Source organism: Bombina bombina, chromosome 1 (genome assembly GCF_027579735.1).
Source record: "Bombina bombina isolate aBomBom1 chromosome 1, aBomBom1.pri, whole genome shotgun sequence".
Lineage (NCBI taxonomy): Eukaryota > Metazoa > Chordata > Amphibia > Anura > Bombinatoridae > Bombina > Bombina bombina.
In genome coordinates this window covers 1,455,624,518-1,455,642,251 of record NC_069499.1, presented here as the reverse complement: position 1 = coordinate 1,455,642,251, position 17,734 = coordinate 1,455,624,518, and the positions used below count along the sequence as shown (strand labels likewise).

Genomic DNA, 17,734 nt, shown 5'->3' with positions numbered 1-17,734 from the left:
AATTTTTAATACCTATACTAATCATCCACTTATAAATAATTACAAATCACTATCTAACTATGTTTAATTCCATTTTTGATGGCATTCACTTTGAAAGAATTACAAACATATTCGTCTAAAAATATAATATATTGTATATACATTTCTTATTATATCTCTTTTAGCAGCTAAATTTACAAAAATACCTCAGTAAGAGTATTTTTATAGAAAACTCACAAACTCTAGCTTGTCATTAAGCCCAAACGAAATCCTAGTTCCCAGCATAAAAATCAATTTAGCTTCTTTCTGAAGTAAGATCATATCATTATCACCTCCACGAGCGGAGGTGATTCCATTATAAATAATCAAACAGTAAACCTCACTGTTATGTACTGTAGCAAAGTGTCTGGCCACATTTGTGTCTCTTAGGTGAAGAATATCATCTCTGTGTTCCTGTACCCGGTCCTTTATGAGTCTTTTGGTTTTCCCAATGTAAAAAAACGGGCCCGAACACCGTAGAAGGTAAATGACCCCCTCTGATATACAGTTAAAGAAAAATCTGATGTCATATGTTTTTTAACCATCAACAGAAAATTGTTTAATGTTATCCATATGTGTACAGTAGACACTATGTCCACACAGAAAGATGCCTTTTATTCTTTTGTTCTTTCTTAACCAATCTGAGTTGGAGGGCCCTCTAACATACTTGCTTCTGACCAGTTTGTCCTTTAGACTTGGAGCTTTTCTTGCCACCATCAGAGGCCCTTCTCTTACTACTTCTCTATTTTTTTTCATCCAAGGTTAAGATATGCCAGCTTTTTTCATTGGCATTCTTATATTCTCCTATTGGTTATTGAAAGTCGATATAAATCTAATCTGTTCCTGATCTTTCTTCACCTTTTCTTTGTATAGGACAGCATCTCTGGACATATTCCTTGCTCTCCAGAGCGCAAAGTGTCTGGCCACATTTGTGTCTCTTAGGTGAAGAATATAATCTCTGTGTTCCTGTACCCGGTCCTTTATGACTCTTTTGGTTTTCCCAACTTAAAAAAACGGGCATGAACACCGTAGAAGGTAAATGACCCCTTCTGATCTACAGTTAAAGAAAAATCTGATGTCATATTTTTCTTGACCATCAACAGAAAATTGTTTATTGCTATCCATATGTGTACAGTAGACACAATGTCCACACGGAAAGCTGCCTTTTATTCTTTTGTTATTTCTTAACCAATCTGAGTTGGAGGGCCCTCTAACATACTGGCTTTGGACCAGTTTGTCCTTTAGACTTAGAGCTTTTATTGCCACCATCAGAGGTCCTTCTCCTACTACTTCTCTAATTTTTTCATCCAAGGTTAAGATATGCCAGCTTTTTTTTCATTGGCATTCTTATAATCTCCCATTGGCTATTAAAAGTCGATATAAATCTAATCTGGAAACGCTGCTAGCCAATGAAGATCAGCCTCTGTGGCTTGAAACCAATCATGGACAAGTCAGATCAGCCACTCCTCTGTCATACGTCAGAGGTGAGGAGAGAAGTGAGCGGAATGTTTGATCGTCCATAACCCATAAGGTATACCTCCGGACTAGCTTGCAAGCGGTAATATCCAGTGATTGTGCTTTCTTTTAAAATGTGCAACCGTATGTGTGATATATGGTTGGTGTAACTTCCCTTTTGAGATTTGTTTTCCCAAATGTTGTTAATATGTTTTTATTTCATAGAGCGCTGTAAACATTGCCAGGTGGATGTGGTGTTTTTTGATAAATAAATTTACAGTTAAATTCATATCCGTGTGCTGCTTATTCTCCCTTTCTGTCTTGGACATTACTATATGTCCTATAACCTCTCTTTTTGTCTTTTTCTATGAATACTTTTAATTCATATGCTCTTCACATTGAAGAAAATTGTCTTTTTATTTCATTTATATATATATATATAGTAGCAAAAGAAAAAAACTTGCACTCACTGGATTTTGAAAACTCAAATTTACTGTGACCGTGTAATGTTTCGGGGATAATATATCCCCTTCCTCAGACATTATCCCCGAAATGTTACATGGTCACAGTAAATTTGAGTTTTCAAAATCCAGTGAGTGCAAGTTTTTTCTTTTGCTACCATGTATATTTACTAGCACCCTGGCAGACGATTTGAAGGTGAGGGAGTGCACATCCCTGCTACATTATTATATATATATATAATTATATATATATACAGTATTTATCTATATGTTTATATCTATCTATCTATCTATCTATCTATATATTGATATAGATATCAAGGTATAGATATATATTTTATATATAAACATCTATGTAAAATGAAAGAATATTTTCTTCTATGTGAAGAACATTGAAATGTTAAATATTCATAACTCACTTAATATGCGAGGGATTAGTGTTAGTTGTTTTTTTTAAAGTGCTTCATCGAAGTCTAGGGTGAGGAGAAGTTAACACAGTTGTGATATCCGAAGTCCTGAAGTTAGCGTGCATCGAGTTTTGCTCTGACATAAACAATTTTCTTTCAACATGTAATAGCCGCTCACGTTAAAGGTTTACTCTCTGTGAAAGCTCTAAATAGAGATCCACTTGTAATCTAACCCTCAGTCCTTTAAGAAAAATGGGACATGCATAAATACCAGATATTATGCCAAATACACAGATTGTTTTTATTTATCATGTATCTAATATGCTTAAAGCACTCTTGCAATGACATACATATTGTAAACTGGTACCCATTATAAGTTTCTTATCAACTATAGTGACTGACAAGTGTTTTTTGGAACATTTGTTACAACTAGAAACATGTTTGTGTTTGCAATATATTATCATACACAAATATAAAAAACAGAATATCTGACCTGGTTGATCCATATTGACTTCTTTCTCAGAAAACAATATAGGGATAATGAGAAACCCGCCAGTTAAGGTGAGTGACATGAGATTCAGCAAGATTAGAAAGCGAAGGAACAAGAAATACGAGCAGATACCAGACCCGAATCTCCCTGTCGAGAGTAAATGGAGATGGTAAGTGAAAAAGAATAAACAAACTCAATTTCATAATATAACATGCAGTATTTTAAATCCATGACCATTATTCCATAGAGTATTCTGTCTGGCACACTATTCCCACTGTATTTGCAATCCTGGTAACTAGGTTGAATGAATCAGATATATTATGTTAACCATTAATAACATTTACTGTACTGATGCCAAACATGACTACAGTCGAAACAGACACTAATAATGAAATGGAGACAGAACTCCCTTTTTAAGAAAATGGGAATCATTTATAAAAAATACAAACAAAAGGAGGGCCTATGAGTTCCTCTGTTATGGAATTATTACAGAGCTACTATCCTCCAGAGAGTTCTGGACTAGAATACAGGAAGTAAAACCTGGTTATCGCATAAGGCCCAAAAGTGAGGCTATATCCATGGAGGTCCTTAGTTGGCCTTCTAATATTTCCACAATTAAACATGTATAGACAAAGGGACAAGATCTGTGCCTCATATCCTAACATCTTCCTCCCCACTACTGCTGATTTCCCCGAATACTGAATTTTAATGTGATGTCACATCCAGCTAGCCTGGAACTAGATCTGCGAGAAATATTATTCCCTTAAAAACCATGTTGGACAATGGCAAATTAAAGCAAAGACAGAATTTGTCTGACGTAGCTAGAGGCACAAATACAAAGTGTCTCAAATACTTCTCAGGGACTTCATAGTCCACCACCCGCAAAGAGCTAGCCTTATCAGACCTTTAACTATCTAATGGAAGATGTGCTGGCCTACAGTTCCCACTAAAGGTTATATATTGCAGAGTTACAGACAGTTGGGAAAGAGAATCTGGTTCCTCGCTGGAGGGCTCAGACTGGCTCCAAATATTTTTTAAAAACATTCTCATCTAGTATAGTGGAGATCAATGCAAAAATACTTACAATATGGTACTTAACCCCAACTAGGCTTAACAGTATATATCTAAGGGTCAATAACCATTGTTTGCCAGGTTGGAGCAACATAAGCCTTATGCATCACATTTGGTGGGACCAGGCCTGCCCTTTGGGCGAGAGGGGCACCCACCTAGGGCCCTACGCTTTGAAGGCCCCGCACTGTCAGAGGGAGGGTATGAGATGATGCAATGTATGTCCTCTATTAAGTTTATGAAGAAGTATTTATGGTATTAGAAGGTGTAATACGTAGTGTTATTCTTTATATAGGTAATACTGAATAAGGGAAAATAGGTGGGGGAGGGCATAAGGGGGAGGGAAATAAGAGTGCTGGGCTGTGGGGCCCCACAAATTTGACTTGCCCAGGGCCTTGCAAAAGTTAAGGGTGTCCCTGGGTAAGACTGCACCAAAATTAAAAATTTGTGGGACATAGTAGAGTATTTTAACCATCCTGAATGTTAAGAGACCTCCAATTAAGTACTTAAACAGCACTATTATACATAACTTTAAAAGGCACCTGTAAAATTTGAGTGTGCTTAAAGGGACAGTTTACCAGCAGCACAATATAAAATGTATGAGAAATTGTTTCTTTATGTTTATTTTTTCTTCTTTGAAATCATAACCCATTAAAATGTGTTGATCTTACAGGAAAATCAGATCTCCCTATTTTATCACTTCCTATATACAGTACACACACCTTATCTTATCTATGTATGTATACCAAAGCCCAATACTTAGGGCCTGATGATCTAAAGCTTTCCGCTCTGGTGAGATGATCTAAGATGTCTCGTCAGTACGTTGAGGTCCCTCAAATAATCTTGGAAAGGCACATTTTAGCCTGATAGCTGTTTATCTAGTAACATAGGGTTCTGGAGGTGGAGTGACAGATACATCACAATATAATGCTCAAAAAAAGCCCACAGAGTTTTTGTGATTTCTCTCCATTCCGGCGAGTTTTTGATCACCAGGTCCTCAGAGAGAACAATTCAAAATTTACATTTTATTATTTTTTATTACAATTAACTATAGTTAATTATCCCTATACTGTGACCACTCTGAAACAGACATAAACCTGTGATACCCCCTTACCCATAAGAACACATCTCTCTCTCACACACACACAAGACAATATTCTTTATTACAGCTAGGGCAAGCAATCTTCAAAATCCATTGCTTGTGTACGTGATTCTGGGGCCTCCTACCCTCACATATGGGGTGTGATCTAGTTAAACTAATGTTTGTGTCCATAAGTTCCTTTGAAATAGATGTTTTTTCTTTGAATTACACCTCATGAGTCTGAAGATGTGGTCTACATGAAACTCCCCACTACCCACTTAGCTGTTTTGCTTGTGGCATGCTGTGGCATGAGACTGCTATATTTCTTACCACTGATCCCAGAAATAGTTCTCTCCCAGAGTTTGAAGGCTGACAAGATAAGCTGTCCCCGCTGTAAGATGGGCCTTAGGAGTGTGCCCTGCTTGCGTGTCCATGACCTCCAGTATGTGATGTCAGGGTCTACAGTCTGCCACTTCTCCCTGTTACACAAAATCACACTTGATAGAGAGGAAGCCATGGGTCATACATAATAAAGGCAGAGAGATGTGTATACAGCAAGAGATAAAAGAAAGGAGAATGTGACATGGGGAAACTGAAAACTGAGAATATATAGAGACTTTATTATGGAGAAAAAATATATAGGAGGGTAAGGTAGAGGCAGGTAGGAGAGTGATCTACAGTAACAAACAGCGGCAACGGACTGGATTATAAAGTGGTATAGTGGGATTGTGCCCCTCAGCCCCCTCATCAATATACAGTGGGGGGATGACATCAGGTAGAGTAACTTAAAGCAGCGAATAGTGTCAGAAAGAGAGAGAAAAGTGGAAACAGAAGCAGTAGGAGACAGATACCATGAGATAAGGTAATAGTTTACATTGTATGAATGAAAGAATGACATGATGAGAATGATTTGGAGGATGAGAATTATACACTACTGTAGGATAACACAGGGAAGCAGATAGTGGCATATAGTGACTGATTCAGTGATGAAGATAATGACATGGAGGGTTTGAGAATAGTAGACAGTGATCTGGGGATTGAAAAGAGAGATCTGCTAGAGTAGCATCTTTCACTCACCTCAGCAGCCGTTTTTCTTGCAAGCACACAGGAAGTTCCCTAAGATTTCCGTTCTTGACCTTTGACCTCCATCTTAAGGAGCCCTTTTCACTCCACTGGTCCATCCTCTAAATGATCTGTCGTATATTGATTGATTGATTAATTATTTCTATATTGCCTGTACTTTCAGAGAAATAATATGTGCAGTGTATATATCATTATTTTTTATTTTTTATTTTTACTTTCCTATGGGCGCTTGTCGGGGTAGTAGTTCTGTAAGGACGTGGAGGTGCCATTCTCTCGGTAGTTTAAGTATTACTCTGAGTACCTATAAAAGATTCCCAATAAAACTTAACATCATAATACAGATTAAGGGTTTTCCTTCTGAAATGTACATACTCCTCTTGAGATATAAGTGTTGTAGTATTCTGTATCCATTCTGTTCTGGATGGGGGGATGGGAGACTTCCATTTTTTGGCTATTAAGTTCCTAGCGCTATTTAATCCAATTGTTAGAAGATTCCATCTTATTTTACATAGGTTTTGTGGTCTAAGATTTAGTAAGGCTATCGTGGGTGTTAGGGTGAGGGATGTATCCACAAAGGTCCGCAAGTCAATTTCCAATTGAGACCAAAATGGCCTCAGTTTCTCACACTGCCACCATATATGCGACATCGTGCCCTTCAGCCCGCATCCCCTCCAACATTTATCATCCGCGCTGGGATACATATATCTCAGGCGCTCTGGGGTTAGGTACCAGCGTGTTAGTATCTTGTGATTGAGTTCTAATGTTTTCGGTGATGCCGAGGACTTACGGGTGTTAAAAAATATATTTTCCCATTCTTGAAAGGATAAAGTGATCCCTAATTCAGCCTGCCAACGTGCAGTGTATGGTGGTAGAGTGTTGATTAATGTTTCCTCCAAGAGGCTTCTAGAGATAGATAGTGTTCCCCTAGGTAGGACTTCGGATAAACATAACCTTTCAAACCTCGTTGGAGGTCTCAACAGGTCCTCTTATATATCATTATTTTATAGCATGTAGTGATGAGGCCATACAGTGTGCAGTGTTCTTTAAAGTAGTTTTTTTCTATGACCAAATTCAATAGCATCACATAACCCCATTGCCCTATTCCTATGCTTTCTCTAAAAATGTTGATATGTATTATAAAACAATATAAAAAACAAGGTATTGTAAAGAGGCACCACCTTTACCCTTAAACCCCCTCTTCTTGAAGGAGGCTATATACACAAGATTTCTATTCTTTGACAATTTTCTGAAAACCTAGTATATTTTTACACTGAAGGCAAGTAAAAGAGGGGTCTATATAACAACCAAGGAAGCTATGAATTAGGGCCAGATTACAAGTAGAGCGGTATTTAACGTTCCCGCTCGCGCGCAAACTCCGCTAGAAGTAAGCTTTTTACACACATCGGGTAGTGCTCATAGTAGAAGTTGAAAGTAAAATGTTTTTGCTCACGTGCTAACCTAATGCACGCAAAAAGCCGAAGTTAGAATATCGCAAACACGTTAACGTTTCCCCCCATAGAAGTCAATGAAACAAAAAATTGATAAAAAACTAACACCCTACTTGCGTGCAAACCAAACCTTTTATTCTCGTGTGCGGTAACCTGACGTGAAAATATGAATATTTCACATTCCAATGTTCTTCACATAGCAGAATATGTTCTATTTATTCATAAATACATATTACTATATATCTGATATTATCTTTTTTGCAAAAATATATATCTATACTTATAAATACAGATGATTATACATAGGTATAGATATATACAGATATATATAGGAATATCTATGTATAAATACATAGAACATATTCTGCTATATGCAGAACATTGGAATATGAAAAATTTACAGTAAATACATAGTTAAACACTTTATTAAAGGGAGAGTCAAGTCCAAAAAAAAAATTCATGATTCAAATAGGGCGTGTAATTTTAAACAGTTTTCCAATTTACTTGTATCATCAATTTTGCTTTGTTCTCTTGGTATTCTTAGTTGAAAGCTAAACCTAGGAGGTTCATATGCTAATTTCTTAGACCTTGAAGGCAGCCTCTAATCTAAATGCATTTTGACAGTTTTTCACCAATAGAGGGCGTTAGTTCATGTGTTTCATATAGATAACATTAAGCTCATGCACATGAATTTACAGAGGAGTAAGCACTGATAGGCTAAAATGCAAGTCTGTCAAAACAACTGAAATAAGGGGGCAGTCTGCAGAGGCATAGATACACGGTAATTACAGAGGTAAAAAGTGTATTATTATAACTGTGTTGGTTATGCAAAACTAGGGAATGGGTAATTAAGGGATTTTCTATCTTTTAAAACAACAAAAATTCTGGTGTTGACTGTCCCTTTAAATATAAATATTGCATAAATATGATTTTACATGTTTTCAGCTACTTAACTGCAAAGGGCTCCAATGCACTAACATACATGTCTATATATGTGTACATATGTATTTATGTGTTTATATGTGTATGTGTCTGTAAATACACATATACACATATCAATAAATATGCACACACATATAAACATATATATATATATATATATATATATATATATATATATATATATATATATATATATATATATATACATCTTTAGACATGCATATGTATATATCTCAATGTTAAAGCCAATTGCCTGATTTTTGTTTTCTAACATCTGAGACCTCATATATTTGAGCCCTTGTAGCTTTTTTGTGCAATTTTTTTTAAAAATAATTTTATTATATAATGTTATTATGAGTGCATCTGTACTTTTGAATGTATTTTTGATATGTATTGTTGACACTTTTTGGTTTCACAAAACAATTAACCAGTGCTCTAACGATGCACTATCTCGACGTGCGTTAACTTCAATTGCACTCAAGCCATCTCATTTACTTTCAACTTGTAATATGAGCGCTACATCCGCCACACGCAAACAGCCACAATAAACCCCTTTTCGATTGCGCGTAACTATTAATACGCCACTCATAATCTGGCCCTTAATTGGCAAATGCCAAGCTTAGTAATAAAACAATACTAGATGCGGTGGTCCACTTACTGGAAGGCCATTCTACACACCTACTAAATCATTTTGGATTTGAAAAGGGTAGTGTGTGTTTGCTTGCAGCTCAGGGAGGACAGTTATTTCTGCTAGTGTGTGAGCAACCTGAGAAGGAGTGGGAAGGTGATGCTTTGCAAGTCTTCTCTACGGAGGTGAAGACAGCCTTAACCAAAGATGAGTCTGCTGTTATCGTGGAAAAGCACCTCCAAGAGATTGTACTAGACTGAGGATGTCTACTCAGAAATGTGGGGACCATCATTCTTCTGGCTGACCACAGTGGAGTCGGAGGACTGTAGCGGACCTTAGTCTGCTGCTTTCAGAGCTGAGAAGGAAGGGAGAGGTATCCGCGGCAGTTTTGTAATAATAACATAATTTATGCTTACCTGATAAATTCCTTTCTCCTGTAGTGTGATCAGTCCACGGGTCATCATTACTTCTGGGATATTACTCCTCCCCAACAGGAAGTGCAAGAGGATTCACCCAGCAGAGCTGCTATATAGCTCCTCCCCTCTACGTCACCTCCAGTCATTCGACCAAGGACCAACGAGAAAGGAGAAGCCAAAGGGTGTAGTGGTGACTGCAGTATAAATTAAAAAATATTTACCTGCCGTAAAAAACAGGGTGGGCCGTGGACTGATCACACTACAGGAGAAAGGAATTTATCAGGTAAGCATAAATTATGTTTTCTCCTGTTAAGTGTGATCAGTCCACGGGTCATCATTACTTCTGGGATACCAATACCAAAGCAAAAGTACACGGATGACGGGAGGGACAGGCAGGCTCTTTATACAGAAGGAACCACTGCCTGAAGAACCTTTCTCCCAAAAATAGCCTCCGAAGAAGCAAAAGTGTCAAATTTGTAAAATTTGGAAAAAGTATGAAGCGAAGACCAAGTTGCAGCCTTGCAAATCTGTTCAACAGAGGCCTCATTCTTAAAGGCCCAAGTGGAAGCCACAGCTCTAGTGGAATGAGCTGTAATTCTTTCAGGAGGCTGCTGTCCAGCAGTCTCATAAGCTAAACGTATTATGCTACAAAGCCAAAAAGAGAGAGAGGTAGCAGAAGCTTTTTGACCTCTCCTCTGACCAGAGTAAACGACAAACAGGGAAGACGTTTGTCGAAAATCTTTAGTTGCCTGTAAATAAAATTTTAGGGCACGAACTACATCCAGATTGTGCAGAAGTCGTTCCTTCCTTGAAGAAGGATTTGGACACAAGGATGGAACAACAATCTCTTGATTGATATTCCTGTTAGTGACTACCTTAGGTAAGAACCCAGGTTTAGTACGCAGAACTACCTTATCCGAGTGAAAAATCAAATAAGGAGAATCACAATGTAAGGCTGATAACTCAGAGACTCTTCGAGCCGAGGAAATAGCCATTAAAAATAGAACTTTCCAAGATAACAACTTTATATCAATGGAATGAAGGGGTTCAAACGGAACGCCCTGTAAAACGTTAAGAACAAGGTTTAAACTCCATGGCGGAGCAACAGTCTTAAACACAGGCTTAATCCTGGCCAAAGCCTGACAAAAAGCCTGAACGTCTGGAACTTCTGACAGACGTTTGTGCAACAGAATGGACAGAGCTGAGATCTGTCCCTTTAAGGAACTAGCGGATAAACCCTTTTCTAAACCTTCTTGTAGAAAAGACAATATCCTAGGAATCCTAACCTTACTCCAAGAGTAACCTTTGGATTCGCACCAATATAGGTATTTACGCCATATTTTATGGTAAATCTTTCTGGTAACAGGCTTCCTAGCCTGTATTAAGGTATCAATAACTGACTCAGAAAAACCACGTTTTGACAAAATCAAGCGTTCAATTTCCAAGCAGTCAGCTTCAGAGAAGTTAGATTTTGATGTTTGAAAGGACCCTGTATCAGAAGGTCCTGTTTCAGAGGTAGAAACCAAGGTGGACAGGATGACATGTCCACCAGATCTGCATACCAAGTCCTGCGTGGCCATGCAGGCGCTATTAGAATCACTGATGCTCTCTCCTGTTTGATTCTGGCAATCAATCGAGGAAGCATCGGGAAGGGTGGAAACACATAAGCCATCCTGAAGGTCCAAGGTGCTGTCAAGGCATCTATCAGGACCGCTCCCGGATCCCTGGATCTGGACCCGTAACAAGGAAGCTTGGCGTTCTGTCGAGACGCCATGAGGTCTATCTCTGGTTTGCCCCAAAGTCGAAGTATTTGTGCAAAGACCTCCGGATGAAGTTCCCACTCCCCCGGATGAAAAGTCTGACGGATTGCTGACAGGTGGCAAGAGTGAGACTCTGCCCAGTGAATTATCTTTGATACTTCCATCATTGCTAGGGAGCTGCTTGTCCCTCCCTGATGGTTGATGTAGGCTACAGTCGTGATGTTGTCCGACTGAAACCTGATGAACCCCCGAGTTGTCAACTGGGGCCAAGCCAGAAGGGCATTGAGAACTGCTCTCAATTCCAGAATGTTTATTGGTAGGAGACTCTCCTCCTGATTCCATTGTCCCTGAGCCTTCAGAGAATTCCAGACGGCGCCCCAACCTAGTAGGCTGGCGTCTGTTGTAACAATTGTCCAGTCTGGCCTGCTGAATGGCATCCCCCTGGACAGATGTGGCCGAGAAAGCCACCATAGAAGAGAATTTCTGGTCTCTTGATCCAGATTCAGAGAAGGGGACAAGTCTGAGTAATCCCCATTCCACTGACTTAGCATGCACAATTGCAGCGGTCTGAGGTGTAGGCGTGCAAAGGGAACTATGTCCATTGCCGCTACCATTAAGCCGATTACCTCCATGCATTGAGCCACTGACGGGTGTTGAATGGAATGAAGGACACGGCATGCACTTTGAAGTTTTGTTAACCTGTCTTCTGTCAGGTAAATTTTCATTTCTACAGAATCTATAAGAGTCCCCAGGAAGGGAACTCTTGTTAGTGGAAAGAGAGAACTCTTCTTTTCGTTCACATTCTATCCATGCGACCTTAGAAATGCCAGTACTAACTCTGTATGAGACTTGGCAGTTTGAAAGCTTGAAGCTTGTATCAGAATGTCGTCTAGGTACGGAGCTACCGAAATTCCTTGCGGTCTTAGTACCGCCAGAAGAGCACCCAGAACCTTTGTGAAGATTCTTGGAGCCGTAGCCAATCCGAATGGAAGAGCTACAAACTGGTAATGCCTGTCTAGAAAGGCAAACCTTAGATACCGGTAATGATCTTTGTGGATCGGTATGTGAAGGTAAGCATCTTTTAAATCCACTGTGGTCATGTACTGACCCTTTTGGATCATGGGTAAGATTGTCCGAATAGTTTCCATTTTGAACGATGGAACTCTTAGGAATTTGTTTAGGATCTTTAAATCCAGGATTGGTCTGAAAACAAAATTTATGCTTACCTGATAAATTCATTTCTCCTGTAGTGTGGTCAGTCCACGGGTCATCATTACTTCTGGGATATTATCTCCTCCCCTACAGGAAGTGCAAGAGGATTCACCCAGCAGAGCTGCTACATAGCTCCTCCCCTCTACGTCACCTCCAGTCATTCGACCAAAGGACCAACGAGAAAGGAGAAGCCCAAGGGTGTAGTGGTGACTGGAGTATAATCCAAAAAATTTTTTAGCCTGCCATAAAAAACAGGGCGGGCCGTGGACTGACCACACTACAGGAGAAATGAATTTATCAGGTAAGCATAAATTTTGTTTTCTCCTGTTAAGTGTGGTCAGTCCACGGGTCATCATTACTTCTGGGATACCAATACCAAAGCAAAAGTACACGGATGACGGGAGGGACAGGCAGGCTCTTTATACGGAGGGAACCACTGCCTGAAGAACCTTTCTCCCAAAAACAGCCTCCGAAGAAGCAAAAGTGTCAAATTTGTAAAATTTGGAAAAAGTATGAAGCGAAGACCAAGTTGCAGCCTTGCAAATCTGTTCAACAGAAGCCTCATTCTTAAAGGCCCAAGTGGAAGCCACAGCTCTAGTAGAATGAGCTGTAATTCTTTCAGGAGGCTGCTGTCCAGCAGTCTCATAGGCTAATCGTATTATGCTACGAAGCCAAAAAGAGAGAGAGGTAGCCGAAGCTTTTTGACCTCTCCTCTGGCCAGAATAAACGACAAACAGGGAAGACGTTTGACGAAACTCCTTAGTTGCCTGTAGATAAAATTTCAGGGCACGGACTACATCTAGATTGTGTAGCAGACGTTCCTTCTTCGAGGAAGGATTAGGACACAAAGATGGAACAACAATCTCTTGATTGATATTCCTGTTAGTGACCACCTTAGGTAGGAACCCAGGTTTAGTACGCAGAACTACCTTGTCTGAATGAAAAATCAGATAAGGAGAATCACAATGTAAGGCAGATAACTCAGAGACTCTTCGAGCCGAGGAAATAGCCATTAAAAACAGAACTTTCCAAGATAACAACTTGATATCAATGGAATGAAGGGGTTCAAACGGAACACCCTGTAAAACATTAAGAACTAAGTTCAAACTCCATGGCGGAGCAACAGTTTTAAACACAGGCTTGATCCTAGCTAAAGCCTGACAAAAAGCTTGAACGTCCGGAACTTCTGACAGACGTTTGTGTAAAAGAATGGACAGAGCTGAAATCTGTCCCTTTAAAGAACTAGCGGATAACCCCTTTTCTAAACCTTCTTGTAGAAAAGACAATATCCTTGGAATCCTAACCTTACTCCATGAGTAACTCTTGGATTCGCACCAATATAAGTATTTACGCCATATTTTATGGTAAATCCTTCTGGTAACAGGCTTCCTAGCCTGTATTAAGGTATCAATAACTGGCTCAGAAAACCCACGTTTTGATAAAATCAAGCGTTCAATTTCCAAGCAGTCAGCTTCAGAGAAGTTAGATTTTGATGTTTGAATGGACCCTGGATCAGAAGGTCCTGTTTCAGAGGTAGAGACCAATGCGGACAGGATGACATGTCCACTAGATCTGCATACCAAGTCCTGCGTGGCCATGCAGGTGCTATTAGAATCACTGATGCTCTCTCCTGTTTGATTCTGGCAATCAATCGAGGAAGCATCGGGAAGGGTGGAAACACATAAGCCATCCCGAAGGTCCAAGGTGCTGTCAAAGCATCTATCAGAACCGCTCCCGGATCCCTGGATCTGGACCCGTAGCGAGGAAGCTTGGCGTTCTGACGAGACGCCATGAGATCTATCTCTGGTTTGCCCCAACGTCGAAGTATCTGGGCAAAGACCTCCGGATGAAATTCCCACTCCCCCGGATGAAAAGTCTGACGACTTAAGAAATCCGCCTCCCAGTTCTCCACTCCCGGGATGTGGATTGCAGACAGGTGGCAAGAGTGAGACTCTGCCCAGCGAATTATCTTTGATACTTCCATCATTGCTAGGGAGCTTCTTGTCCCTCCCTGATGGTTGATGTAAGCTACAGTCGTGATGTTGTCCGACTGAAACCTGATGAACCCCCGAGTTGTTAACTGGGGCCAAGCCAGAAGGGCATTGAGAACTGCTCTCAATTCCAGAATGTTTATTGGAAGGAGACTCTCCTCCTGATTCCATAGTCCCTGAGCCTTCAGAGAATTCCAGACAGCGCCCCAACCTAGTAGGCTGGCGTCTGTTGTTACAGTTGTCCAGTCTGGCCTGCTGAATGGCATCCCCCTGGACAGGTGTGGCCGATAAAGCCACCATAGCAGAGAATTTCTGGTCTCTTGATTCAGATTCAGAGTGGGGGACAAATCTGAGTAATCCCCATTCCACTGACTTAGCATGCACAATTGCAGCGGTCTGAGATGTAGGCGTGCAAAAGGTACTACGTCCATTGCCGCTACCATTAAGCCGATCACCTCCATGCATTGAGCTACTGACGGGTGTTGAATGGAATGAAGGACACGGCATGCATTTTGAAGCTTTGTTAACCTGTCTTCTGTCAGGTAAATCTTCATTTCTACAGAATCTATCAGAGTCCCCAAGAAGGGAACTCTTGTGAGTGGAAAGAGAGAACTCTTCTTTTCGTTCACCTTCCATCCATGCGACCTTAGAAATGCCAGTACTAACTCTGTATGAGACTTGGCAGTTTGAAAGCTTGAAGCTTGTATCAGAATGTCGTCTAGGTACGGAGCTACCGAAATTCCTCGCGGTCTTAGTACCGCCAGAAGAGTACCCAGAACCTTTGTGAAGATTCTTGGAGCCGTAGCCAGTCCGAATGGAAGAGCTACAAACTGGTAATGCCTGTCTAGAAAGGCAAACCTTAGATACCGGTAATGATTTCTGTGAATCGGTATGTGAAGGTAAGCATCCTTTAAATCCACTGTGGTCATGTACTGACCCTCTTGGATCATGGGCAAAATTGTTCGAATCGTTTCCATCTTGAACGATGGAACTCTTAGGAATTTGTTTAGGATCTTTAAATCCAAGATTGGCCTGAAAGTTCCCTCTTTTTTGGGAACTACAAACAGATTTGAGTAAAACCCTTGTCCTTGTTCCGACCGCGGAACTGGATGGATCACTCCCATTAATAAAAGATCTTGTACGCAGCGTAGGAACGCTTCTTTCTTTATTTGGTTTGTTGATAACCTTGACAGATGAAATCTCCCTCTTGGGGGAGAGGATTTGAAGTCCAGAAGGTATCCCTGAGATATGATCTCTAACGCCCAGGGATCCTGAACATCTCTTGCCCAAGCCTGGGCGAAGAGAGAAAGTCTGCCCCCTACTAGATCCGGTCCCGGATCGGGGGCCCTCGATTCATGCTGTCTTAGGGGCAGCAGCAGGTTTCCTGGCCTGCTTGCCTTTGTTCCAGGACTGGTTAGGTTTCCAGCCTTGTCTGTAGCGAGCAACAGCTCCTTCCTGTTTTGGTGCAGAGGAGGTTGATGCTGTTCCTGCTTTGAAATTACGAAAGGAACGAAAATTAGACTGTCTAGCCCTAGGTTTGGCTTTGTCCTGAGGCAGGGCATGGCCTTTACCTCCTGTAATGTCAGCGATAATCTCCTTCAACCCGGGCCCGAATAAGGTTTGCCCTTTGAAAGGTATATTAAGCAATTTAGATTTAGAAGTAACATCAGCTGACCAGGATTTTAGCCACAGTGCTCTGCGTGCCTGAATGGCAAATCCGGAATTCTTAGCCGTAAGTTTAGTTAAATGTACTACGGCATCTGAAATAAATGAGTTAGCTAACTTAAGGGCTTTAAGTTTGTCTGTAATCTCATCTAGTGTAGATGATTGAAGTGTCTCTTCCAGAGACTCAAACCAAAATGCTGCTGCAGCCGTGACAGGCGCAATACATGCAAGAGGTTGCAATATAAAACCTTGTTGAACAAACATTTTCTTAAGGTAACCCTCTAATTTTTTATCCATTGGATCTGAAAAGGCACAGCTATCCTCCACCGGGATAGTGGTACGCTTAGCTAAAGTAGAAACTGCTCCCTCCACCTTAGGGACCGTTTGCCATAAGTCCCGTGTGGTGGCGTCTATTGGAAACATTTTTCTAAATATCGGAGGGGGTGAGAACGGCACACCGGGCCTATCCCACTCCTTAGTAACAATTTCAGTAAGTCTCTTAGGTATAGGAAAAACATCAGTACTCGCCGGTACCGCAAAATATTTATCCAACCTACACATTTTCTCTGGTATTGCAACTGTGTTACAATCATTCAGAGCCGCTAACACCTCCCCTAGTAATACACGGAGGTTTTCCAGCTTAAATTTAAAATTTGAAATATCTGAATCCAATCTATTTGGATCAGAACTGTCACCCACAGAATGAAGTTCTCCGTCCTCATGTTCTGCCGCCTGTGACGCAGTGTCTCACATGGCCCTAATATTATCAGCGCACTCTGTTCTCACCCCAGAGTGATCACGCTTGCCTCTAAGTTCTGGTAATTTAGCCAAAACTTCAGTCATAACAGTAGCCATATCCTGTAATGTGATTTGAAATGGCCGCCCAGATGTACTCGGCGCTACAATATCACGCACCTCCCGAGCGGGAGATGCAGGTACTGACACGTGAGGCGAGTTAGTCGGCATAACTCTCCCCTCGTTGTCTGGTGAAATATGTTCAATTTGTACAGATTGACTTTTATTTAAAGTAGCATCAATACAGTTAGTACATAAACTTCTATTGGGCTCCACTTTGGCATTAGCACATATAGCACATGTATCTTCCTCTGAATCAGACATGTTTAACACACTAGCAATTAACTAGCAACTTGGAAATGCTTTTTCAAGTAATTTATAATAATATGAAAACGAACTGTGCCTATAAGAAGCACAGAAAAAATTATGACAGTTGAAAATAATTAAGTTATAGTATCAATCTTTGTCAGAAATATACAATTTTAGCAAAGGATTGTTCCCATTAGCAAAGGATAACTAACCCAGGCAGCAGAAAAAAATACACAAATAAACGTTTTTTATCACAGTCAACTACAATCTTCACAGCTCTGCTGTGATGATTACCTCCCTCAAAAAAAGGCTTTGGAGATCCCTGAGTTCTGTAGAGATGAACCGGATCATGCAGGAAGAAAATGAACCTCTGACTGAGTTTTTTGATGCGTAGTAAAAGCGCCAAAAATGGCCCCTCCCCCTCACACATAACAGTGAGAGAGATCAGTGAACTGCTTTAATTTAAACAAAAACTATTGCCAAGTGGAAAAAATAGTGCCCAAAA

General features: G+C 40.4%; 1 protein-coding gene across 2 annotated transcripts in view; it reads right to left on the bottom strand.

Annotated features, from left to right (window-relative positions):
- TMC8 (transmembrane channel like 8) overlaps window positions 1-17,734 on the bottom strand; it is a 216,632-nt gene that overhangs the window by 186,532 nt on the left and 12,366 nt on the right. For both annotated transcript variants that reach the window (XM_053706053.1, XM_053706045.1), the window contains exons 2-4: window positions 6,058-6,173; window positions 5,311-5,459; window positions 2,835-2,978 (exon numbers count right to left, since the gene is read on the bottom strand). In XM_053706053.1, the coding sequence (XP_053562028.1) occupies window positions 2,835-2,978; window positions 5,311-5,459; window positions 6,058-6,161 (397 nt within the window). In that variant the 5' untranslated portion in view covers window positions 6,162-6,173. The remainder of the gene's footprint in view (window positions 1-2,834; window positions 2,979-5,310; window positions 5,460-6,057; window positions 6,174-17,734) is intronic.